A 27,886-nucleotide genomic window follows, 5' to 3' on the forward strand; every position below is an offset into this window, starting at 1 on the left:
GATGACCTGTTGGTCACAACCCCAGACCCCATAAACCAGGGGTCAGCAACCTTTTTCAGCCGTGGGCCAGTCCACCATCCCTCAGACCATGTGGTGGGCCGGATTGTATTTTTTGGGGTGTGGGTGTGTGAACGAATTCCTATTCCTTACAAATAACCCAGAGATGCATTTTAAACAAAAGCACACATTCTACTCATGTAAAAACACGCTGATCCCCGAACCGTCCATGGGCCGGATTGAGAAGGTGATTGGGACTATCTGGCCCACGGGCCTGAGGTTGCCTACCCCTACCATAAACACACCAACCACATCAACCAAAGATATTGATACCTCCACAATGATATCAGGCCTCCAGGAGAACTTCACAAAATCTGAGGCTATGCGCTTCAACACAGTCCTCCATAGCCAGAAAGAATTTATTAACATCACAAAAATAACACTCTGCAGCACCAAATTTAGATACCATGGGGTACAAATAACTAGAAACCTCAACAAACTATACCCTCAAAACAATCAATCTATCAATTTATGAAAGAAAATCAATAAAGGCCTGAAGAGATGGAGTAAAAGCAACTTCACCCTCTCAGACAAAATAACCATGATTAAAATGAAAACCCTCTGGAAGCTAACCTACCTATTCCAAACCCTTCCAATCTGGATTCCCCCAACCCAAGTCTGTAAGTAGCAGAATAACTACACACATTTATCTTCTTACACAAGAAGCCATGAACAAACTCCAAATTACTGCAACTCCCCTCCTCAGAAGGAGGATGGCAAATCCCCAACATAGAATTATACTACATCGCTAACTAAGTGCAATATATAATCCCATACTTCCTAGAGGGTGAAACAAAACAATGGGTGCACATGGAGATAGAAACAACCGAAAACAGTCCCCACTGCAAAAAAAGGAGGAAAATTCCCAGAACCCTAAACAGGAGGAGACTCTTGAGAGTCCCATGGACTGCAAGAAGATGAAACCTATCAATTCTGAAGGAAATCAGCCCTGAGTGCTCACTGGAAGGACAGATTGTGAAGCTGAGGCTCCAATACTTTGGCCACCTCCTGAGAAGAGAAGACTCCCTGGAAAAGACCCTGATGTTGGGAAAGATTGAGGGCACAAGGAGAAGGGGACAACGGAGGACAAGATGGACAGTGTTCTTGAAGCTACCAACCGGAGTCTGACCAAACTGTGGAAGGCAGTGGAAAACAGGAGTGCCTGGCGTGCTATGGTCCATGGGGTCACGAACAGTCGGACATGACTAAACGACTAAACAACAACAGATTTAATTAAATTAATAATAATAAATAATCTGCTTTCTTGTCCTTTTGGAAGCCACACTTACAGTAGCTTCTACAGTTGCTGTTTTCTTGCTGATATTTTAATTTTATTGATACGGATTTCCTTGTTGTCTAGAAACAGCTTTGAAGTCATATCTGGCAGAAAGCACCATATAAAAACTGTTGAATAGTGGGTGAACAGAGTAGTCAACACTGCGATTTCTCCAAGCAGCTCTTTATTTGGAGGCTGAAACAGAACTGCTCAGCAAGCCTGCTTTTATAGCCTGCTGGCTCAAACAATGTAACAAACCTAACTTAAAGTTCCCTCCTAAAGTTCCTGCCTAAAACAACCGATGAGGACCTGAGGGAAAACTCCAATACATAACACCCCTCCCCACCAAGATGAGGTATTAGGTACAAGCATAATGGTTCCATTAGTGCAGCAGCCTAATAGTTTCAAGGTACAAAAGCATAATGGTTTCCTGGTACATACTTCTATTTACCACGCATTGTATCTTGTACAGAGCTAACATAGTCCCTTAAATAGGCTGGCTGCTTTGTGACCCTGTTGGATCGCCGAGGGCCAGTACTCGAGTTCAGGGTTTCCCTCGATGCCTGCTGAGGCTGCCGTGCAACCGATGGAGGTGGTGAACCCAAATGTTCAGGCTCCGCTACTGTCGACAAACCCTCCCTGGTTGGACTCTGTGGTTGGTCCGGTGCAGCAAAAGTCCGAACCCCGAGAGAGTCCGGCTGGGCCTCTGGCGTGGCTTGGCTAAGTTCCTCCTCTGCAGGTTGTGAAGGGGGTGATGATGGAACTTCGCCTTCCATTGCTGTTTGCTCTATAGTTGGAGGTGCAGTTGGGGGCACTGTGGTCGTGTCCAAATTCCCAACCCCGTGCCTTGTCCAGCTGTTCGTCCTCCTTTGCCTTGAGTGCGAATGGAACGCAGCATGGCTTGAGTCTGATGGGGGTGACTTGTGGGTCCAGATTAAAAGAAATGGATGTCCCTGTGTATTGGCCCAGGGTGCCATAAAAAATGTCGGCAAAGTCAGTTTCCGCGTTGGAAATGCGGTTGATGCTGGTGAGTTCCATGCTGAGGGCGTTGAACCCTTCCAGCCCTAGGAGGCTCAGTCACAACCCTTCAACCACCACCAGTCGGAGCAGGCCTGAAAAGTCATTGAAAGTAACCCAGAACCAGCCGACGCTTACCAAGGGAATGTTGTTTCCTGGTAGTCTCTGAGGTGTACTCGGTGTTGGTCAAGTTGCTTCTTTGACAGCCTGGGCAGTAGTCCCTTGAGTGTATTCCAGGACACTACGACATGTCAGACCCAGTGTCGATCTCCATATCACAAGGAGCTTCTTCGATGAGGACAGTCACGTGTAGCTTGCAATGTGTCAACGAGTTGGTTTGCCTGATTGAGAGGCCTGACGAACAATGGCAGTTTGTGAGGGCAAGGGACCAGGGTGAAGACTTGGCCTTGTGAAGTGGTGAAAGGGTTGTGTCAGGCGGAGCGGATTGGCATACCTTCACGATGTGCCCCTTTCTGGAGCACCGCTGACAGATGGCGTCTCTGAATCGGCACTTGGCACGGGAATGGCTGCCTCCACAACTGGCACAAATTGATTGGTCTTTGGGTTTTGATTTGACTTTCCTGCACTCTTGCTTAGTTTGGTACACGTCGTCATCTTTGTCTGACGAGGAAGTCTCGTGGCTACTGGCCTCCTCGTGGTGCACCGGAATTGGCTTCTTAACAGAGTGTGGGCTCCCCACCCTCCTCTCCTCCCCATCCGCCACCTCCCACCCACCCCGATCACTGGGCCAGGAAAGCATCTCCTTCCACGCAGCCAGGGAGACCGCGGCGCCTAGGTGAGACCGGCACCTAGGGAAAAAAGCTCCGCGGCGCCTAGGTGAGACCGGAGTCAGTTTCACCTGGGCTCCATAGCCCCGCCCACGTTCCCACTTCGTGGCCCCCCTCCCGTGCCTTGGCCCTGCCCCTTGCCTCCCCTAGTTTTGATCCTGGGTACGCCCCTGTATGAGTCCCATGATTCAGAGGCTGGAGTGAATGGCGGTAGAGTCACGAGTGAAGCCATGGTTCTGATGCCGGCGTGGAGGGCGATGGATGGAACACAGTGCTCTAGCCAGAATGTCAGCTCTGAATTGGTGTTTCAGCTCAGTGATTTCAGCACAGAGTGCATCCGAATTTGGCTATGCTCTGATGTCCATCCCATCCTCGTTGCCAGTGTTGAATAGTGGGTGAACAGAGTAGCCGACACTGTGATTTCTCCAAGCAGCTCTTTATTTGGAGGCTGAAACAGAACTGGCTCAACTGCTCAGCAAGCTTGCTTTTATAGCCTGCTGGCTCAAACAATGTAACAAACCTACGGTAACTCAAAGTTCCCTCCTAAAGTTCCCTCCTAAAACAACTGACGAGGACCTGAGGGAAAACTCCAATACATAACAAAAACCTTAAACAAGCAAAGACTGTTACATCAATAATAAAGTAACATTATGTATTCCAATTTCTTAGCCCTCTATTCTCAACAGAGGAGGCTAAGTTAAATAATAATCATAGTTCTTAAACTTCCCCCTTCCCCACAAGTTATAAATGGTCAAGAACCAATTTTGAGGATATGAATATTAGCATTGTATGGTATTGGAACGTAGGTGTTTGTGTCTTTGTAAGCTTTTTGTATGTTATTGTACGTTTGTATGTACATTTGTTATGTAAAATGCTTGTAGTAAATTTATTTATTTTTTAAAAAAAAACACCAAGCAATTTCTGTGGAACAACTGCATGGTGACTAGCGCTGCATGCGTTGGGGGGGGGGGCTTTGCCACAGAAAAGCCATAATGGAGAACCTACTTCCAGCTTCTTACTTTCTGTGAGGATGCTGTGTCTCTACGTTTTACCTTTAACTGCTGTATCAATAAACAACAGTAACATCTCTGACCTGAAATAATTAGCTCTGCTATATCGATGAAAAATATGAGCATCTCTGATCTGTGACTTTTGACGGCTAGGCCCGGTTATTATTCTCTAATGGGGGGGGGGAGAGAGATGCACTCCATATGGTCCCAAATGCATGTATCCATTGCTGCTTTTGATGCCCCATATACAAAACCCTCTCACATTCAGAGCAAGCTTGGGCTTGCTCTCCTGGGTGTTGAATCAAGTCAAGGTGTGCATGTGTGTGATTGTAGGGGTGTGTGTGTGTTAAATCAAATAAGGGGGGTGTTGAATAAACTCAAGGGCTATGTGTGTGTGTGTAGGGGGGATGTTGAAGCAAATGAAGGGGTGGGGGGGTCAAATCTTCCATTCCTGGGCAAGGTGATCGAGCGAGTGGTTGCTGAACAACTCCAGGCACGCCTGGAAGAAGCGGACCATTTGGATCCCTTCCAGTTGGGATTCAGGCCTCATCATGGGACTGAAACTGCCTTGCTTGCGCTGGTCGATGATCTCCGGCGGGCTAGAGACAAAGGTGAGAGCTGTTTCCTAGTCCTGCTGGATCTCTCAGTGGCTTTTGACACTATCGACCATAACATCCTTCTGGACCATCTAGAGCAGGGGTCCCCAGACTTACCGGGCTTTGGGCCGGAGGGCAGGGGAGTGCGCGTGCAGCGGGCCGGAGGGCAGGGGAGTGCACGCCCGTGCGCATGCGCACACACACTTACTGGCGCACTGGCGCGCTTCCCGGTCGAAAAAAAATCACCGAAAATCGCTTGTGCGCATGCGTATGGCCCCCCCCCGACCCGGAAGTGCACCGGAAATGACCTCTTCTGGGTCGGGAGAGGCCCATACGCATGCGCACAAAGGATTTTCGGCGATTTGTTTCCGATTTGGAAGATCGCCGCCGCGCTGCACGCCGTAAGAGCGGGCGGTGGCAGCGGGCGGCGGGGGTGGCCGGATTGGGAGGCCAATTGGGCCGCATCCGGCCCGGGTGCCATAGTCTGGGGACCCCTGATCTAGAGGGGTTGGGAGCTGGGGGGGGACTGTCATACAGTGGTTCTACTCCTTCCTCCTGGGCCATGTTCAGAAAGTGGTGGTGGGGGATGAGTGTTCAGACCCCTGGGCTCTCACTTGTGGGGTGCCTCAGGGTTTCGTTCTCTCCCCAATGCTTTTTAATATCTATATGAAGCCGCTGGGAGAGATCATCAGGGGGTTTGGGCTGGGTGTTCATCAGTATGCAGATGATACCCAGCTCTACCTCTCTTTCAAATCAGAACCAGTGAAGGCGGTGAAGGTCCTATGTGAGTGCTTGGAGGCGGTTGGAGGATGGATGGCAGCTAACAGATTGAGGTTGAATCCTGACAAGACAGAAGTACTGTTTGTGGGGGACAGGAGGCGGGCAGGTGTGGAGGACTCCCTGGTCCTGAATGGGGTAACTGTGCCCCTGAAGGACCAGGTGCGCAGCCTGGGAGTCATTTTGGACTCACAGCTGTCCATGGAGGCGCAGGTCAATTCTGTGTCCAGGGCAGCTGTTTATCAGCTCCATCTGGTACGCAGGCTGAGACCCTACCTGCCTGCAGACTGTCTCGCCAGATTGATGCATGCTCTAGTTATCTCCCGCTTGGACTACTGCAATGCACTCTACGTGGGGCTACCTTTGAAGGTGACCCGATAACTACAACTAATCCAGAATGCGGCAGCTAGACTGGTGACTGGGAGCGGCCGCCGAGACCACATAACACCGGTCCTGAAAGACCTACATTGGCTCCTAGTACGTTTCCGAGCACAATTCAAAGTGTTGGTACTGACCTTTAAAGCCCTAAACGGCCTCGGTCCAGTATACCTGAAGGAGCATCTCCTCCCCCATCATTCTGCCCGGACACTGAGGTCCAGCGCCGAGGGCCTTCTAGCGGTTCCCTCGCTACGAGAAGTTACAAGGAACCAGGCAGAGGGCCTTCTCGGTAGTGGCACCCACCCTGTGGGATGCCCTCCCACCAGAGGTGAAAGAGAATAACAATTACCAGACCTTTAGAAGACATCTCAAGTCAGCCCTGTTTAGGGAAGCTTTTAATGTTTGATGGATTTCTGTATTTTAATATTTTGTTGCAAGCCGCCCAGAGTGGCTGGGGGAACCCGGCCAGATGGGCGGGGTATAAATAATAAATTATTATTATTATTATTATTATTATTATTATTATTATTATTGAATAAACTCAAGGGCTGTGTGTGTGTGTGTGTGTGTGTTGACGTGACACATAAATCAAAACAGCTGTGCTGCAGAGCGATGCTGGGAAGCTTCCCCACTTCTCTATTCAACCTGCGATCTTTTGAGATCTCTCTCTCATTAAAGCAGCTGGGCTGCAGAGAGCTGAGACGCAGGCATCTCTGCTCTCAGAATGCTCGGGACCATTGAGGCCCGGGGCCTGGTTCATGGCAGCCATGGGGACCGTTCAGGCAGCAGGTGGCAGGTCAGCCAGCACCACCCGAGCCTCCCTAGGAAGCTGCAGGGAGCACCAGACACCCGCCCCCGGCCGGGCAGCATGTGCAGCAGGAACTCCACGCATGCAGCGATGGCGGCAAGTGCCCCTCGCGGCCGCTCACCCTTCTGGAAGGTGTCTGCACTGAGGGGGCAGCAGGAGGCTGCGGAGAGGCATCTATGGTGATGCCTGGTGCAGCAGAGCCAATGTAGGGAGGAGGGGCCCCCTCCTATGCCAGGATGGAGGCTTCTGGAGCCTGCTTTTGCAAGCGGCGGCAGTAGCAGCAGGCTGAACGGGCTCCTTTCGGGCCGCTGCTACCCCCCCTCACAGGGGCGGGCTTGCTAGCCGCCAGGGCCGGTCCTAAGGCAAGGCTGGGTGGCACAATGCTCCAGGGCACCGGGCCGCCAGGGGCGCGCCACGCTGCAGTGTCCGCCAGACAGCCACGCTCGGAAACGGGGGGGGTGCTGGAGGGATAGTTCGCACCACGACGCCAGGGCACCAGATATGCTTAGGACGGCCCTGCTAGCTGCCCTTGGGAGAGGCACTGTGCTGCGCCTCTCCCAAGGGCGGCTAGCGAGCCTTTGCTCCATAAGACGCACAGACGTTTTCCCTTCCTTTTTGGGAGGGAAAAGGTGCGTCCTATGGAGCGAAAAATGCGGTAGTTGCTGAAGTAGCAGGGAGACTTAGACATACACACATGCACACACACAAGTGGCAAGGGAGGAAAGAGGCCTAAAAACAGGGCACTCACTTCTATTTTTTAAACTAAGAATAAGCCCAGTTTATTTTCCATTAGCTGCACTTTCAAGCAAGACCCAGCTCGGTGGAGCAGCCTTTCAAAAGGAAGGGCTTTGGAGCAACATTGTGGGCTTTTGGAGGTGAGGTGGAAAGAGCTTCCAGCTCTTGAGGTGTCAGGGGGTGGGGAAGTGTTATGTATTTGTGTATATAGTTTTCCCTCAGGTTCTTGGCAGTTGTTTTAGGAGGGAACTTTTGGAAGGATCTTTGAATTATGTTTTGTTACATTGTTTGAGCCAGCCTCTATAAAAGCAGGGCGGCTCAGTTCTGTTCCAGCCTCCAAATAAAGTGCAGCTTTTGATGAATCGCTGTGTCGTCTACTCAATATTTAATAAAGGTAAAGGGACCCCTGACCATTAGGTCCAGTCGTGATCGACTCTGGGATTGCGCGCTCATCTCGCATTATTGGCTGAGGGAGCCGGCGTTTAGCTTCCAGGTCATGTGGCCAGCATGACAAAGCCGCTTCTGGCAAACCAGAGCAGCACATGGAAACGCCGTTTACCTTCCCGCTGTAGCGGTTCCTATTTATCTACTTGCATTTTGACGTGCTTTCGAACTGCTAGGTTGGCAGGAGCTGGGACTGAGCAACGGGAGCTCACCCCATCACAGGGATTCGAACCGCCGACCTTCTGATCAGCAAGCCCTAGGCTCAGTGGTTTAACCCACAGCGCCACCTGGGTCCCTTCAATATTTAATAGGAAGTAAATAAATCAACACAAAGGCAACTCTCCATTTACTGGTATTTATTCCCCCACTCACCTGCACAAAGTAGTAATCCACTGAGGTTTACCTGGTTTTGGGAAGGAAGCACCCCAGAGCCCTTACACTACCCTCGCAAAAGGCCATACTTTGGTAATTGGCAGTGCTTTTTATGGGGGTATGCAGGGGTACCCCTAAACATTTTGTATTGCCCCGACCGACCGACCGACCGACATGCCAGCTGCCTCTGCAGTAGCCGTGTGGACTGGAGCTCCCTCATTCTCCCCGCTGGTGCAGAGGGAAGGGAGTCTGCCAGGGGTCTTCCTGTCCACTTAGCGCTGCCACCTCCACCTTGAGTCCTTCATCCGGGGGGTGGGGGGGGAGGAAGAGGATGAGGGGGAGCAGCCAAAATGAGAGTACCTACCCCTAAACATTTTTGAAGGAAGAAAGCACTGATAATTGTTATAGACAAGGGATGCTGGGGGTGCCTTTCTTCCACTATCAAAGTGACAGCAGCCAAGCCTGAGAGCTGCAATGAGGCTTTGCCGCCCAGGTAAAAGAAGACGACCGGTACGCCATGCATTGTCCACCTTTTCCCGCCATAAGAAATGGCCAGAAGCAGGGCTCCAGAGCCATTACAGTAGTACCTCAGGTTAAGAACTTAATTTGTTCCGGAGGTCCGTTCTTAACCTGAAACTGTTCTTAACCTGAGGTACCACTTTAGCTAATGGGGCCTCCAGCTGCCGCCACCGTGTGATTTCTGTTCTCATCCTGAAGCAAAGTTCTGAACCAGAGGTTAGCGGAGTCTGTAACCTGAAACATCTGTAACCCAAGGTACCACTGTAGTTTTCCTGACTCCTGACCATCATTCAAGGCACCCCAGGGTGCCACACCACACTGCTTGAAAACCACTGGCCTATGGGGAAACTTAACAAATTCACTAAAAATCAGCCATTTAACCTATTCTCTATGTTTGAAGGGTTTTTTGCTCCTCTTGGAGAAGGGGAACCACAGTGCAAGTTACCCTCAGTCTGCCATAATCCTTCAGATGTGTCATTGTGTATTCAAGGTACTCCTTCCAGCTGTCAAACCAGGTGTTACCAGTCCTAACAAAGGGGCCAGGTAGGGTGGAGAAGGTGTTATGAGGATCACAAAACTCCAGAAGGGAAAACCCATCTCCTGAGTGGAATGCAGCCAAACCTCAACAAATGTACTGCTAAGCCATGTTTTCATGACAATGGGATATATAAATACTTCCTTTGGTCTGTGTGAGAAAGGTGGGAAGATAATATGTGATTGACAAGAGCATGTCTGCATCTTAGACTTCGGCCTGACACACCTCCTCTTCTGTGACAAATCTGTGATGTCTGGATGACACGGTGGGACACGTATTATGGGGAAATGTGAGAATTTTGTAAACTCAAAGGTTATAACCTTTGTTCTGGGCTTCTTCTTTGCTTCCTTAGAGGTTGGAACCTTTTGTTGCAACAAATAAAGATCAGGCCTGTCGGCTGTTAATTTGCTTCTTCAATGCTAGGATGAAGTCTCTCATTTCCTGACCTATCCACCACCTGAGGGGGGGGGGTTAGAGCAAGAACAGACGAGGGCAGGGATGGTGCACCTCAAGGAGGCAGTGGCCTTTGCCACTGCTGCCACTGCTGATGTGCCAGCTGTTGCTGCTGCTGCTCCTCCTGCCACCCCTGTCCTTGCTGTGGGGGTGAAGAGGGTGTAGCCATGAGCGGAGGATCCTTTATATGTGGCTGCGGCAGCATGATGGCACCCCCGTGGGGGCGATGCACTCCCTCTTACCCCCCTTTCCTATGCCACTGATCCCAGACCCTTCACGGACCTCCCAAAGATGGATAAAATGGATGGACTTTCGTAATCTTAATATCTGGGCCCCAAATTGATTTGCTAAATTATTGATCTTCTCAATTTTGCACCACCTTGGCTCAGCGCCCAGTTCAGGAAAACACATATTAGGCTTCTGGTTTCAGGAAAGCAGTGCTAGGGCTCTGGCAGCATCCCAGAGCCCTCCCTCCAAAAGCCACACAAAATGGATGCCTTTTGAAATCTTTCACAAAATGGGGCCTGCATGAGTCCAGTGTTTGGCGCCCCCAAGTGGATCGTCTCAATTTTGCTGGGCGATGTCTGACATCGTGATATGTCACCTGCTGAACATTGCGATGCACTGAGACAAAACAAGGTCTGAAATAATGACGGAACTATGTAGAGACCAACGGAATAACATCTGCAAACTGCTACTACTTAGGTGTCTAAAATATATTAATTTCTACTTACCTTTAACATATTGTTATTTTATATACATATCATTTTTAAGTTAACATGCTTTCTATAAAATTAAGCCTGTAGAACTAACTAGTAGCATATATACAAACGTAAGGTGAGAGAATATATCCTAATAAGACATGTTTTTGGAGGCAAGGCGAAAAGGGCTTATTGCTCTCGTGGTATCAGGTGAGGGGGATTAAATAAGAATGGAACTATTTAGAGGTGAACGGAATAATGTCTGCACAACTGCTACAACTTTGGGATATAAATCGTACAATTTTTTACATGTCTACATGATTCTGGCTTCAGGGAAGCGGTGCCAGGGCTCTGGCAGCATCCCAGAGTCTGCCCTCCAAAAGCCACACAAAATGGACACCGTTTTTTAATCTTTCATGAAATGGCGCCCTGTGCGAGTCCAATGTTTGTTGCCCCCAAGTGGATCCTCTCAGTTTTACACCAACTCACATTTTTAGATGTCTGAAATACGGTAGCATAATGGTATGTAAGAATGGGAACGGGAAAACGAACAGGAAAATATATATTCTAAAGTATTTAAATATTTGCTTATCTTTAACATATTGTTGGGACGCAGGTGGTGTTGTGAACTAAACCACTGAGCCTCTTGGGTTTGCCAATCAGAAGATCGGCAGTTCGAATCCCCGCAATGGGGTGAACTCCCATAGCTCTGTGCCAGCTCCTGCCAACCTAGCAGTTCGAAAGCACGCCCAAAAGTGCAAGTAGATTAATAGGGTTAGGGTAGGAAGGTAAACAGCGTTTCTGTGTGCTGCTCTGGTTCCGGTATTCTGTTGCACCAGAAGTGGCTTAGTCAACCCCCGAGTCGTCTGCAACTGGATTTAACTGTCAGGGGTCCTTTACCTTTACCTTTTAAAGATATTGTTACAAGTGTTATTTAATATACAGATAATTTTTAAATGGGAATGCTTTCTCTAAAATCAGTAGCATAGAAATCAAAGGTGAGGTGAGAAAATGATCCCTTATAGACATGAGGGAGAATTAAGACCTGCTCTTGTGGTACAGAGGAAGCAGATAAATAAATGAATGGAGAGCAGAGGAAACCCTGCCCCCATTTATTTATTCCCCTCCATCCTCCACACACCTCACGAAGCTGTAAGGTTTACCCGGCTTCCAGAAGGCAGTGCCAGGGCTTTGATAATATCCCAGGCACACACACACACACACACACACACACACAAAGGCTGGGAACCTCAATGGTGCCCCCCCCCCGGAAGATCCACCCGTGATAGACATAGCTAGCCCCCCACCCCACCCAACTATGGCTCTGCCTTGCACCAGCCTCCCAAAGCTGAATAGGGATAAAATGGAAATACTTTTGTAATTTTAACCAGACCGATATTTGGCATCCCCAAATGCATGAGCTCAGTGCCCTATGCAGGAAAACTACAAGCTGGGCTCAGTGCTCCAGCAGCAAAAATTGTCTGTACCAGACTCGCAGGGTCCTAGAGCCCACCCTTCTTCCCAAAGTTGGGCAAGAATTTACTTGGCTTCCGGCTTCAGGGAAAGCAGTGCCAGGGCTCTGGCTACACCCTAGAGCCCACCCTTTAAAAGCCACACAAAATGGAGGGCTTTTGTAATCTTTCACAAAATGGCGCCCTGCACGAGTCTAATGTTTGGTGCCCTCAAGTGGATCTTTTCAGTTTTGCACCAGCTCTGATATTTTGATGCCTCACATTATGTAACAACAGAAACATGAATAATGGCTTGGAGACAGCTATAAGTACATCAGCAAGTATGTTCCCTATAAGAAAAGCAGGCCCTGTATTATATCATATTTAATGTTCTGTTGCTTCAGAAGGAATATGGACAGACTGAAATGAGTATCCTGCATATACATAGATCAGAAATGAAAAGGGCTGCAACTACAACTGGGCAATGTCTGGTTTCCAGCATCAGACTATATGTCACTAGCTGAACTTTGTCATATACCAATATAACACAATCCATGTGAAATAAGGATGGAACTATGCAGAGGTGAACAGGGTGATGTCCTGGCAACTGGGGCTGTCCTGGCAACTTTACTTAGGGCTGTAAAATACATAATTTTTAAATGTATATTTAACATTTTGTTCCCCTTCATAGATCAATGCCTTGTCGTGGCAAAGGGGCTTGAATAACTCAGAGAAGCTATGATCTATGCCATGCAGGGCCACCCAAGATGGACAGGTCATAGTGGAGAGTTTTGACTAAACGTGATCCACCTGGAGAAGGAACCGGCAAGCCACTCCAGTATCCCTGCCAAGAAAACTCCATGGACAAAGACAACAGGCATATAAAAGTTATGACACTGGAAGATGAGCCACTCAGGTCGGAAGACGTCCAACATGCTACTGAGGAAGAGCGGAGGACAAGTACAAGTAGATTCAGAGCTGATGAAGCGGCTGGGCCAAAGCCGAAAGGTCGCTCAGTTGCGGATATGCCTGGAAGCAAAAGGAAAGTCTAATGCTGTAAAGAAAAATATTGCATAGGAACCTGGAATATAAGATCCATGTACAATTGTAAGCTGGATGTGGTCAAAAATGAGATGGCAAGAATAAATACTGACATCCGGGGCATCAGTGAACTAAAATGGAAGGGAATGGGCGAATTCAGTTCGGATGATTATCATATCTACTACTGTGGGCAAGAATCCCGTAGAAGAAATGGAGTGGCCCTCATAGTCAACAAAAGAGTAGCAAAAGCTGTAATGGGATGCCATCTCAAAAATGACAGAATGATCTCGATATGAATCCAAGGCAGACCTTTTAACATCACAGTAATCCAAGTTTATGCACCAACTACCGGTGCTGAAGAAAGTGAAATTGACCAATTCTATGAAGACTTACAACACCTTTTAGAAATGACACCAAAGAAGGATGATCTTCTCATTACAGGGGATTGGAATGCTAAAGTAGGGAATCAAGAGATAAAAGGAATAACTGGCAAGTTTGGCCTTGGAGTTCAAAATGAAGCAGGGCAAAGGCTAATAGAGTTCTGTCAAGAGAACAAGCTGGTCATCACAAACACTCTTTTCCAACAACACAAGAGACGACTCTACACATGGATATCACCAAATGGGCAGCATCGAAATCAGATTGATTATATTCTCTGCAGCCAAAGATGGAGAAGCTCTATACAGTCAGAAAAAACAAGACCTGGAGCTGACTGTAACTCAGATCATCAGCTTCTTATAGCAAAATTCCAGCTTAAACTGAAGAAAGTAGGAAAAACCACTGGGCCAGTAAGATACAATCTGAATCAAATCCCTTATGAATACACAGTGGAAGTGAGGGACAGGTTTAAGGATTTAGATTTGGTGGACAGAGTGCCTGAAGAACTATGGATGGAGGCTCGTAACATTATACAGGAGGCAGCAACGAAAACCATCCCAAGGAAAAGGAAATGCAAGAAAGCAAAATGGCTGTCCAATGAGGCCTTACAAATAGCGGAGGAGAGGAGGCAAGCAAAATGCAAGGGAGATAGGGAAAATACAGGAAACTGAATGCAGATTTCCAAAAAACAGCAAGGAGAGACAAGAGAGTCTTCTTAAATGAGCAATGCAAAGAAATAGAGGAAAACAATAGAATGGGGAAAACCAGAGATCTGTTCAAGAAAACTGGAAATATGAAAGGAACATTTCGTACAAATATTACCATAATAAAGGACAAAAGTGGTAAGGACCTAACAGAAGCAGAAGACATTAAGAAGAGGTGGCAGGAATACACAGAGGAATTATACCAGAAAGATATGGAGGTCTCATACACCCCAGGTAGTGTGGTTGCTGACCTTGAGCCAGACATCTTGGAGAGTGAAGTCAAATGGGCCTTAGAAAGCACTGCTAATAACAAGGCCAGTGGAAGTGATGATATTCCAGCTGAACTATTAAAAAATTTAAAAGATGATGCTGTTAAGGTGCTACACCCAATATGCCAGCAAGTTTGGAAAACTCAGCAATGGCCAGAGGATTGGAGAAGATCAGTCTACATCCCAATTCCAAAGAAGGGCAGTGCCAAAGAATGCTCCAACTACCGCACAATTGCGCTCATTTCACATGTTAGCAAGGTTATGCTTAAAATTGTACAAGGCAGGCTTAGGCAGTACAGTATGTGGACCGAGAACTCCCAGAAGTGCAAGCTGGATTTCGAAGGGGCAGAGGAACCAGAGACCAAATAGCAAACATGCACTGGATTATGGAGAAAGCTAGAGAGTTCCAGAAAAACGTCTACTTCTGCTTCATTGATTATGCAAAAGCTTTTGACTGTGTCGACCACAGCAAACTATGGCAAGTTCTTAAAGAAATGGGAGTGCCTGATCACCTCATCTGTCTCCTGAGAAATCTCTATGTGGGACAAAAAGCTACAGTTAGAACTGGATATGGAACAACTGATTGGTTCAAAATTGGGAAAGGAGTACGACAAGGTTGTATATTGTCTCCCTGCTTATTTAACTTATATGCTGAATTCATCATGCGAAAGGCTGGACTAGATGAATCCCAAGCCGGAATTAAGATTGCCGGAAGAAATATCAACAACCTCAGATATGCAGATGACACAACCTTGATGGCAGAAAGTGAGGAGGAATTAAAGAACCTTTTAATGAGGGTGAAACAGGAGAGCGCAAAATATGGTCTGAAGCTCAACATCAAAAAAACCAAGATCATGGCCACTGGTCCCATCACCTCCTGGGAAATAGAAGGGGAAGAAATGGAGGCATTGAGAGATTTTACTTTCGTGGGCTCCTTGATCACTGCAGATGGTGACAGCAGTCACGAAATTAAAAGACACCTGCTTCTTTGGAGAAAAGCAATGACAAACCTAGACAGCATCTTAAAAAGCAGAGACACCACCTTGCCGACAAAGGTCCGTATAGTTAAAGCTATGGTTTACCCAGTAGTGATGTATGGAAGTGAGAGCTGGACCATAAAGAAGGCTGATCGCCGAAGAATTGATGCTTTTGAATTCTGGTGCTGGAGGAGACTCTTGAGAGTCCCATGGACTGCAAGAAGATCAAACCTATCCATTCTTAAGGAAATCAGCCCTGAGTGCTCACTGGAAGGACAGATCCTGAAGCTGAGGCTCCAATACTTTGGCCACCTCATGAGAAGAGAAGACTCCCTGGAAAAGACCCTGATGTTGGGAAAGATGGAGGGCACAAGGAGAAGGGGACGACAGGACAAGATGGTTGGACAGTGTTCTCGAAGCTACGAACATGAGTTTGACCAAACTGCAGGAGGCAGTGCAAGACAGGAGTGCCTGGCGTGCTCTGGTCCATGACTAAACGACTAAACAACAACAACATTTAGCCACATTGTTATGGATTGGTGTTAGCTAAATTTTATTTACGAGGAAATAGGCAACTGCAATAAATTGGGGGAGTTTATTTATTATCTATTTAATTCTTTAGGTGTTTCAACTTTCAATGGGTGACTTTTCTAAAAGTGGAGGTGAAGACTTGGCCAAAATATATTAGGGATATGTGCAGTACATTGACTTATTTATTTATAAATTGTTTTACCCCAACCTTTAGTCATAGCTGCCAAGTCCGGGTCGTAAAGATCCGGGATCGGCAGTGCGCGCATGAACGGAAGTTGCGTGACGCAACTTCCGGTGGCGCTTCGCCCTTCTATGGGCATCAGAAAATGGCGGCGCCGGCGCCGGAAGTCGCTTCCGCGCATGACCGGAAACACGTAAAAGCGACTTCCGGCGGCGCCGCCGCCATTTTCTGATGCCCATAGAAGGGCAAAGCGCCACCGGAAGTCGCGTCACGCAACTTCCGGTCATGTGCGGAAGTGACTTCCGGCGCCGGCGCCGCCATTTTCTGGTGCCCATAGAAGGGCAAGCGGCACCAGAAAAATGGCCGGGTAATTCTCCTCCATTCATAGCTGCCAAGTGTCCCGATTTAAGGGACAATACCGGGATTTTCCGCTAAACGGGAGACCGCCGGGAAACGGAAAGGAAAAAGGGGTTTTCCTGGCGGATATGGGATACTTGGCAGCTATGCCTTGAGTTGGGTTGCCATATTTCAAAAAGTGAAAGTCTGGACACAAAAGTTGAATTTTTTTGGCAAAGTTATTTAATTTTTTTTGGGGGGGGGACCTAAATAATTTTTTGAGCTATTTTAAAGGAAATTCGGCAAAATATAGACTTCCAGCATGGGTGGAATGACTGCTGCTAGGTGACAGTTGCGGGAAACCCAAAAGCAGCTCTGAGGAGCAGTGATAGAATAACCCTGCTTCCTTTCTCTCTCTTTCTTTCTGTTCTGCAGCCTGGGGGAATATTGGCATTTACTCAGTACCAATGGACATCTATTTCCAGCATGGACTACTTCAAAATATTTCAATCTAATCCCTGATGTTTCAGGAATCATGAGAGAAGTGATGACCAGCTTCATGATTTTTCCCACCTCAAGACTTTTTACATAGACACACAAATATCATGATTCACGATATATCACAACATCAAACATTATGAAACTGTTGCCACAATGTGGACTTCAAACCAGATTTGGATGAGCCATACACTGCCTGGCCCTAGGTGTCACATTTGCCAACAATAGCTTTAGACTCCAAACACAACAGTGGAGGCACCTGAGGACATGGGCGAGGCAGAAGTAGGTGGCACCCAGGAGCCAATGGTCTCAGGCACTGAGCAGCCTTGGACATAGTCTTTGGTAGTTGTGGTCTGCTAGGGCCCTGCCCGCCTGGGCCAGGTAGAAGTGGCCAGCCTACCAGGCAGGGTACAGGTCCGGCAAGACTCATAGCTGATGGTCTTAGGCCACTAAACTGGACCACTAGACAGAACACAGCGAAACAACCAAATCCCGACTGTTGGTCATGTCTCTAGACATCTTGATTGTCTTGAATGGAAATACTTACCATAATAGAAGTATTAACCAGCTTGAAATTCAGCCATAACTTCATACAAATCCTTTAACAAATTTACTCTAAGGCTTCAGTGAAAATCAGAATCAACAATCTGGACGCCAACAATGTAGAAATTTGAAGAGGCACAAAACAAAGATGTCCATTGTTCCTCTTTTTATTCATCTTGACCCTTGAACCCTGAGCAATCCAAATCTGAACAGCCCCTGATATCAAGGGGGTGGAAATAAAAGGCAAAACCTACAAACTTGGGCTCTTTGTAGATGACCTGTTGGTCACAACCCCAGACCCCATAAACCAGGGGTCAGCAACCTTTTTCAGCCGTGGGCCAGTCCACCATCCCTCAGACCATGTGGTGGGCCGGATTGTATTTTTTGGGGTGTGGGTGTGTGAACGAATTCCTATTCCTTACAAATAACCCAGAGATGCATTTTAAACAAAAGCACACATTCTACTCATGTAAAAACACGCTGATCCCCGAACCGTCCATGGGCCGGATTGAGAAGGTGATTGGGACTATCTGGCCCACGGGCCTGAGGTTGCCTACCCCTACCATAAACACACCAACCACATCAACCAAAGATATTGATACCTCCACAATGATATCAGGCCTCCAGGAGAACTTCACAAAATCTGAGGCTATGCGCTTCAACACAGTCCTCCATAGCCAGAAAGAATTTATTAACATCACAAAAATAACACTCTGCAGCACCAAATTTAGATACCATGGGGTACAAATAACTAGAAACCTCAACAAACTATACCCTCAAAACAATCAATCTATCAATTTATGAAAGAAAATCAATAAAGGCCTGAAGAGATGGAGTAAAAGCAACTTCACCCTCTCAGACAAAATAACCATGATTAAAATGAAAACCCTCTGGAAGCTAACCTACCTATTCCAAACCCTTCCAATCTGGATTCCCCCAACCCAAGTCTGTAAGTAGCAGAATAACTACACACATTTATCTTCTTACACAAGAAGCCATGAACAAACTCCAAATTACTGCAACTCCCCTCCTCAGAAGGAGGATGGCAAATCCCCAACATAGAATTATACTACATCGCTAACTAAGTGCAATATATAATCCCATACTTCCTAGAGGGTGAAACAAAACAATGGGTGCACATGGAGATAGAAACAACCGAAAACAGTCCCCACTGCAAAAAAAGAGGAAAATTCCCAGAACCCTAAACAGGTTCACACCGTCTATGTTTAAAGCTGCTCAGAGTATGTGTGAGTGTGAAGCAACTCCAGAATTTCCCCTTTTAAATATATTCCAAGACAACAATGCACATTCACACAACAAGTCGCACTCTCAGTAGCTAGAAACATCATAATTAGACACTGGATGCTGGTACCAAAATGTATGGGAAACTGCCCTATTAACAAAGTTAACCAACAAACTTAAACCAGCACAGGGACAAGCAAAGGAGGACACCTTCATCCAGGTGTGTCTCCCTTTTATCACATATACGGCACAAGACAGTGATCTATACCCCCTAACAGCATACAAATCAATATGGCTAATCTGACCCGACAATCCACCCCCTTCACACAAACAAACAAACAAACATACATACATACATACAAACCATACTGCAACCAACTGAATGAAACCAACTAAGCTCTGACCCTGCAATCTCTTGCAATGCCAACATATATGCATGTATGTGACCAACCCACATGATGCTGACACAAAACCCCTGCACAAACACCACACAATAGAACAAAGGATCATTATCCCCCACTCCCCTGCTCTTTTCCCCCAACCACATAATACATATGACAACAGTGCGCCCAACCAAATACAAACAAACTGTGAAAAAGACTCAATGAATTGAAAGAGGAGACGCTATATGTACTTTTCTTCATATATTTGTTTGTTTGTTACACAACAAAATATTAAATAATAACTAATTTAAAAACAAAAAAACCCAAAATGGAATAGCTCAGAGTCCTGATAGAGACACTCTTGCTGATTTGCTCAACCTCTTCCTCAGCATCCAATTTTAAAGAAGAAATTAGTGGAAGCAGGGGAACGAAGAGAGAAACAAATCTGCATCAAGAAAAGCTGGATTTTACAAACCTTATTAGGCAAATGAGCATGTTACCTCTGGTTTTGCATAATTTATTCAGCAAATTTGCATTGATTTTAGTCATGGGCCACCATTGAAGCACCACCCTTGGATAACAAGAAATACAAGTGGGACCAAAGAGAAGGTATTGCCTTGCGGACTGCTCCTTCTCAGTGTTCTTGCCAGCCAATGATGCCTTATTTCAAAATACGTCATTCCATTCCTCCTCTCTACCCCTGAGTGTTGTGGTCCCATCCCCACAACACTCAAACAACATTCTGGGACTACTGAGCATGCTCAGTCATTATTGGGCTGTTTTGTGCAAGTATCCCCACATACACTTTGGATCCCACCCTTGCACAGATTTTTTTGGTGTAAAATTAGGATCTGATCCAGCTTGCTGATGCTCCCACTTGTGGGTGGCACATGTTCTTGCAGCTATATAAGGATCTATGTGTGGCTTTGAACAGGACTGTTCAGCAGTAATTCTAAGGTCACAGCAGGCAAGGCTCACCCACTTTCAAGCATCTATCATGAGAATGTAAGAAGAGCTTGCTGGATCAGGCCAGTGGCCCATCTAGCCCAGCATCCTCTTCTCACAGTGGCCAATCAGATGCCTGTGGAAAACCAGCAAGCAGGACTCGAATGCAAAAGCAGCCCTCTGCCCTCCTGGTGCTCCCAGAAGCATTACTGCCGCCAAGCATGGAGGCAGTAAACACACAAACCCCTCTGTTGCAAAATAAGACTCAGCAATATCAAAAGCAACACAATGGCCAGAAACCATTACATTGTGAAAAACTTTATGGAATAATTCAAAACATAAAGATTAACAAACCGAAGTCTCTGAAAGTCTCTGAAAGTACTGAATGAATCATGGTGCCAGACTTTACCCGGCGGAGAACAAGCTGTGAAGCTTTGTAATCGACAATGTCCAATTCTGATGTCCAACTCTGAACTCTGCTGAACAGTGTTTCTGGATAGCAACTACGGTTTCGTTGAATTCTTCATCAGCCTATTAGTTCAACAAACACTCGTAAGTAGAAAGATACGTAATTTCTTCACAAAACTCTGGAACAGTGCTCATGCAATTATGTAGTCACTCGCATGAGGACTGTTTCAGAGTATTTTCATTCTCATATATATTACATCTATTCAAAAAAAGATGAGTTTATGAAGAAATTACATATCTTTCTACTTACAAGTGTTTGTTGAACTAATTGGCTAACGAAGAATTCAACGAAACAGTACTGTAGTTTCAGTTCTTCACTTTCCCAATCTTCAGTTCAGATCTCCACATCGGTTTGTGATTTATTTATTTATTTAAGTTCTCATTAAAATTTATCTGAATTCTGGTGTGAATTTCACCCAATGTACACATTCTTATATGCAGTTTTGCCTAATACAGACATTTTTGAAAAGGCAATTTTCCCCAATATAATGCTTTTTTATGTTGCTTTCGCAGATGCAGTATATGCATTCATATGCACCCTTCACACAAGTAAATGTGCATTTCCAGACACACTGCTTGGCTGCAGGTGTGCACTGCAAAATTCAGAGCAGTGGGAAGCTAGGACAGTGGCTGGGTTTCAGCCCTCGTATTCTCATGGAAAGCACAACTTCACTAAGCCTAAATTCAACAGCTAACTGAATCGAATTTCTCTTCCGGAAGAGACCCACTGATCTTAATGCCCTTAACCTAGACCCAGTGATTTTAATGGGTCACCTCTGAACACACTTTAGATGCAATCTGCTATTGTCTCTACTGTAACGATTTGGGATTCGTTTTTAAACAAAGAGCAGGTTATACATTTATCTAACAAATAAAGAATTCACAAATAAGCATTTGAAAGTTGACGCAACTTAGAATGCAAACCATGAATGTCAACTCCCAAGCCCAAGCCCAACTCCCAATACCACATTATGACTTCCCTGCACTTCCAGAAAACTCTGCCAAGTCACTCAAACCCCTTTTCTCACACTCAAATGCCTCAGAGAAGATGCATTGGGTTTTTCTCTTACCTCGTCATAGAACTCTGGGTTCTGGTTATGATGCAACACACAAGTGTAGGTGCTTGATGTCAGGAGGGGGCCCCCAGGCTTGCCATAGAAGCACTGCAAGAGATAACAGAAATATAGGGGTGGTAAGAGGAACCCAACTAAAAGGGCATTGTTTGGTCATGCAATGAATTGGCCACAAGGGTAACTTCATACATGTCTAGCAGTGATGTAAAGGCATGGCCAAAGGTTGCAATCTAGATTTGCCAACCTTACATGCTCTGAGCATAAGCATGTAAAAAGAGCCTGGCTGGTGGATCAGGCCAAAGGAGCCCCATCTAGTCCAGCATCCTGTTCTCACAGGAGCCAACCAGGGGAACCAATGGGAAGACCACAAGCAGGACCTGAGTGAAGAGCAATCTCCACACTTGTGATTCCCAGCAACTGGAAATTTACCTTTAAAGCTCTGGCGTCCCCTTCATCAGAGTCTTTGAATTCCATGCGGACAGCAATGTTCCTTGCCTACATATAGTTGGGAGAATGGTTGGATTCAGAGAAAATGTTTTCTTGCTCAGATCCATCTTTCCCTACCCTTCCCCCCAACCAAAACTGATTTTGTGATTGTGTGCACACACTCAAACACATACATATACATTTATGCTCCACACGCTTCTAGCTCTACTGTTGCAAATTTAACAGGCTGATCCAATTTTTAAATTATTTGTTTAATAGATTTTGTAAAATCTGCTAATCCTGTCTCTGCTTCCAAGGGTTTATGACAACCACCCCCAAACCTGGTCCCCTCCTGGTGTTGCTGGACTACAGTTCCCATCAACCCTAACCATTGGTCATGCCAGCTGGGGCTGGTGGTGTTTTGAATTTTTTTAATGTTTGTTTTTGGTCCCTTTCTGATGTCAATAAGCAGGGAGTTCCAAAGTGTGGGTGCTGCCATTCTAAATATTGATTTGTAGCACTTAAAACAGTGCCAGTTTTGCAGATTGGTTGAGTGAGCATATTTGGAGTAACGTGATTATCTTACAGGAGCAAGCCAGAAGGAAACTACAAAGAGCAAGCTGGAGTTAACTGTTTCTTAGCAAAAACATGACCTGCACAGGAGTGTCAGGTCTGAGCCCAGCAACCCATATCTGCTGGTCTTGACCCCATGAAGCAGTTGCTGAGACTGAAGGTCCCCACCTTCCAACAGATGTCTAAGTCCCCTACTCTCCAGGGTTCCCCCCAAGAAATCTGAGATTGCGCCTCCATGAAGCTAGCTTCTCCTCTGCCCTCTTCATGCCTCTCCTGGTTCTGGGAGACCAGGGGAGAGGGCAGCTTGTCTCAGCAGGAGGCGGAGATACTCATGACTCTTCATCAGTCAGACTCATCTCTGCCTCTTGGCCTCCCTCCTCTCCTGCTTCAGCTTCAGCTTCTGCCTCTGATTCTGGACTTCTATCTGCCACAGATTCTCACTGCTCACTAAACCTCAGCTTCTGACACCTTCTCTTCCCCATCTTCTGCTTCTTCCCCCTGTGACCACTCATTGTTCTCCCACTACCACTCCTCAAGCTCTGAGGCTTCTCCCCTTGAGGGTTCCCAACATTCTTCTGCAACCAGTACGTGACAATATCTCAGGTTGTCAAGGGCCTTATATTCTAACAGAATCACCTTGAACAAGGTTTGGCAGCAAATCAGCAACCCATGGAGGTCTCCCAGCAAAGGTTTCATATGCTGACAGTCTCACTCCTGTCACTAACTGTGGCACAGCATTCTGCACTAACTGCAGCTTCTGGGTCACATGTGACGGATGTCCCACACAGAGCTTTGGAACATAGGAGAAAAGTCTCATCTTCAGGTCAAAGGGTTGTCCCTTGAAGAAATCAAGTTTTCCCGTAAGGGACTTTGCCTGGGAGAGGTAATCTGGCAGCAAAGGCTAGAAAGGTCTCAGCTTGCTTTGGGCCTCTTTCAAAACAAGTTGCTCACTTTGCGCTATCCATGGTGCTGCAAGTCCTGACTTGCCTTGCTGTGGCACCAGAACAGCAGATCCCAATACAACTGCATTTCCCCCATCGATTCCACAATGCGGTTCCACTCCCTGCTCAATGCTACTGAGTTGTTCTTCAGCTACATTTCAAACTTGCGAATAAATATAAATAAATAAATCTGTGGGCTTGGCTCTGTTGTTTTCAAGCTTACCTTGGCAAATGTTTTCTGGCTGTCATATTTCAAATGCAAAGGATAGACGTAGAGCTGGTTTTTGTAGATGGTGAAAGGGTAGCAGTACTTGGAGATCTCAGGGATGAACTCTTCCACTTCGACCGCAATGCTGCCATCCTGGCCCTGCATCTCAAAGGGCTTGATGGGAATATAAGAGGCCGTGACACAGTCTAGAGGGGAAGCAAAGGCCGCAGGTTGGTATCTTGTTTTCACATAATGCAACAGCAAAAGAAAAGGTACCTTTAACTTGGGTCATATAGGCCTTGTGAAGATGCAACATTTAACCATGTTTAGCCCAAGTCCCTTGCAAACATATTATATCAAAATGCTGGAGCATACAAACAAAATCCTTGTGCACCTTCTTATTATCCCAAACCACCATGTTCCAGGAAAGAATGCTAAGAGCTTTCTGAATATTTTCTAGTTAGTTGTGGTATATTAAAGGAGATCTGAAGGTATGATAACTTGCTTTTCTATAATTACCTCTAGGCCTAGGCTTATCTTGACCATATGTTAATGGATAATTGCAGCAGGGTAAATATTTTGGACCTTTACATATTTCTTCCAATACATGCATTTGGGACAATATAATGAACCTACCCTTGTCTATTGGAGCATATCTGGAGATTATTAGGACAGGTGAAAAAGGCAGGAATATTATGGCTTGAAAACCTCCTGCTCCTTCCTCTCAAGTTGCCTTTTCCACATTGCAATTCCCTTTCTCTTTTAAGTATGAGGAATGGATATCAAATTTGGGTGGGTGGGGGAGGTATTTAGACAACCTTTTAATTCAAATAGCAGCTCTCTGTCAGTAAACATATGTATTAATATGTATTGCAGGGGGTTGGAGTAGATGACCCTTGGGGTCCCTTCCAACTCTACAATTCTATGACTCTAATATAAAGACCAGCATTTATCCCATGCATCAGGATCCTGATGTTAGTTCAATACTGAAGCTCTGGTCACAACTAGACTGGCATTTACAATGTGAACAATTTTCTAAAACCCTACAATGGCTGGAATTCCTGCCTGAAATTCAGGTTCTGTTTACATTATTCTGCTGGCCAGCTATGAGCCACAGATCATCTGGGCACCTCTTCCTAGAACAATCATCATTGGAATTTGGACTTTCCCCCTTGTTCCCCTTTCCATCATTCACTGCCTTTCCCCCTGTCTATGCTGTAGGGAAGGAAATGTCAAGTGCCAATCTGGAGCCATTAGCCTTCCATCAAAATACACTGAAATGGGGCTTGAACAAATTAGATTAGGTGAAGGGCCAAAATTGTGGGATGTAAAACTGCAGTCAAGTACAACATTCCTACAGTGAACACGTTAGGGGATGTTTTGTACCACTCAGGAGAAGACTTCCTATTTCCTCCTGAGCTGGGACAGACTTGAAGAGGGTGTGGTCTGTTGTGCTAGCATGGAGGAGCACATGGAATCCATGTTCTGATCAGTGTGTCTTCTCCATTTTGTATGTTGCTGTGTGTTTGGAGAAGTGACTACTTAGTCGCAGTCACTTGGGACTAACTTCTTTATGGAATAGTTCTAGTTGTTATGTAACCTAAGCCTGCCTTCAGGGATATGTCTGTGAACCTGAATGAATCTGTGAGTAAACTACTTTTATATTAATGTTAATCAGATTCTTGTGTTTATTCTTTTTAAGAGGGATTAGAAGGGATTTTACCAGGTAGGAATCTTTAATAGTAAGACTCAGATGAGTCAGCAAAAAAGTTGACCGCTGCGTAATTTAAAAAGAGGGATGTTTGGAATTCTGCTAGAATATGGAACTTGCTAAAGCAAGTTAGGAAGGATATCATTAAATAATATATCATTTCCTGCCTCCCTAATCATCCCCACAAAAACCATCCCCTTGGAAGGTAGTGAGTTGTTAGCATTGTCTCCCACTAGCTGTGGTCTTGGTCCTGAAGGGGTTTGTCTAAGAAAAGAAAACTACTCTTCCAAGTCCATCTCTTGAGCATTCCTACTGCTGTAAAAGCAAGTTTCTGAGCTCAAGTTCCAACCTTGATAGCTGCTCCTTAATTGTTTAGTTACTGAATCCAATAGGGACTTAATGAGCTCAGAACTATTCTAGTCCTGATGTACCTTTAAACCATCACTAGTTTAAGTTTCTTTGCTGGTGGTTCTTATCTGCGGGGCTACAATCAAAATTCCTGTCTCCATTAACCTGACTAGTGTGCCAATTATTGTATTCACAGCCAGAAACTTCCTCTTCTAATGTGTCCATTCTGTGAAAGATTCCCTCTGCTGTTTGTTTAGACAAGACACCTTGGTCATGTAAAAGTTCCTATGGTGAGGAATTTTCAGGCCCTTGTGGCAGAGTCTACTGTGTCAACATTGTTACTACACATAGACAAGGTTTCGTTATATGGAAGAAGCTGGGGCTTCCTGGGAGCATGTGTATCAGCTCCTAACAGGTCTGGATCAATTGACAAGTTAACTAAGCTCTATTTAGAAGAATATATAACAAAACCTCTTACTTTGGATAAGACATCTCCAGTCCCATTTCCTGCACACTCACCATGGCTGAGACCAGGGCTGTCTACAGGCATATGAATTACATCTTGCTGCAATTCCTTTGCAGTTGCCTCCACTTCGCGTGCTCCAGTTGCTGAGTCACAATAGTCCAGCAAATATTTCTGAGCTAAATTTGGCAATGGAGTTCTGGGCCATTTACCAGTATCTGAAGAACTGCAGGTCTATGCCTCGGCCTAGTATACCTGAAGGAGCGTCTCCACCCCCATCGTTCTGCCCAGACACTGAGGTCCAGCTTCAAGGGCCTTCTGGCAGTTCCCTCACTGAGATAAGTGAAGTTACAGGGAACCAGGCAAAGGGCCTCCTCGGTAGTGGCACCCGCCCTGTGGAACGCCCTCCCATCAGATGTCAAAGAGAAAAACAACCACCAGACTTTTAGAAGACATCTGAAGGCAGCCCTGTTTAGGGAAGCTTTTAATATTGTAAGAATTATTGTATTTTAATATTTTGCTGGAAGCCACCCAGTGGCTGGGGAAACCCAGCCAGAAGGGCAGGGTATAAACAAACAAACAAACAAACAAACAAACATCATCATGTGGTAATCATGCTAAAATTGTTAGAACTGCAGACTACCGTTTGGGCAAGATGAAGTGGCCAAACATTCCTTATCAGCTAAATGCTAAGCCAAAACAGCTGGTATCTCAGTGCCTGCCCAGTTAAAATGTATGGCTTTTAAGCCCACATCAATGTAAAAGAGATAAAAACAGATATCCTCCTTGCCTGTATATTGCAATTAACACTGCTGAGCCAACTGACTTTAAAATTATTCAAAATAAAAACAAATTAAAACCAGAACAGACTGCAGAGCTCAAAGTCAAGCAGGCTTACTTGTCACCATCTTCACCTGGAATCCCTAGTAATATTTATGATGAAACTGTGAGGATTTGGGGAGAACCTGCAGGAACCTGTAGCGTGTCAGGGATTCTGAGACTTGGACTAGCAATATCATGCCTGAGGATGGGACCTAGCCTAGTGGACTGGGACTGTGTGTACTAAGGCCTTAAGGCAATTATTATTAAAAATTAGTTCCTTACTTGCAAATTCCAGTGGAATGCACTCTAGTGTAATATTCAATTGGCCGGGTATCACTTGGAGTTTTGTCTTTTCTGGTCTGCATGATAAAGAGGCAAATAAATAAAGACAGAACAAAATGTCAGGACAGAAGCAGCACAAGACAGCTGGAAATAATTCAGGTGATTCTTTAGCCAGAGGACCAAATTAACTGAGTCCCTAAAAAAGAACATTCAAAAACTTTGTCTTTGAAGAGCCCAGAGTACAGTTATCCCTCTAATCGCACAAGCAGAATCCCAAAAGAGCAGCTGGTTCAGACCCTAATGCTCCCCACCTTCCAAATCATGTTTTGGCATTACATGAATGAGCCTGAGGCTGACATGATCCCTCCTCCCTCCTTTTGAGAACTCTGGTTCAATTAGTTACTTCCTATGTTGTGCTTATAATGGCACCAATAGTTTGTTCTCAATTAGAGGTAGCCAATATGCATCCCTCCCATCATCCCTGACCACTGGTTATGTTGGCTTGCGCTGATGGGAGTTGTAGTCCAACAGTTGTAGTGCACCCGGAGGGGCAAATGTTCAAACTGACTTTTCTAAAAGTCCAGCTCTTGGGTCAGGTGGATGAAAACAAAAACAATGGGGGGGAA

The 27,886-nt window shown here is 45.9% G+C and overlaps 1 protein-coding gene across 3 annotated transcripts in view; it reads right to left on the reverse strand.

Annotated features, from left to right (window-relative positions):
• Positions 1-27,886, reverse strand: part of DOCK11 (dedicator of cytokinesis 11) — a 169,585-nt gene that overhangs the window by 82,577 nt on the left and 59,122 nt on the right. For all 3 annotated transcript variants that reach the window (XM_060270271.1, XM_060270269.1, XM_060270268.1), the window contains exons 16-19: positions 27,261-27,337; positions 23,650-23,840; positions 21,916-21,981; positions 21,484-21,576 (exon numbers count right to left, since the gene is read on the reverse strand). In XM_060270271.1, coding sequence (XP_060126254.1) covers positions 21,484-21,576; positions 21,916-21,981; positions 23,650-23,840; positions 27,261-27,337 — 427 coding nt within the window. The remainder of the gene's footprint in view (positions 1-21,483; positions 21,577-21,915; positions 21,982-23,649; positions 23,841-27,260; positions 27,338-27,886) is intronic.

This window comes from Zootoca vivipara, chromosome Z (genome assembly GCF_963506605.1).
Source record: "Zootoca vivipara chromosome Z, rZooViv1.1, whole genome shotgun sequence".
NCBI lineage: Eukaryota > Metazoa > Chordata > Lepidosauria > Squamata > Lacertidae > Zootoca > Zootoca vivipara.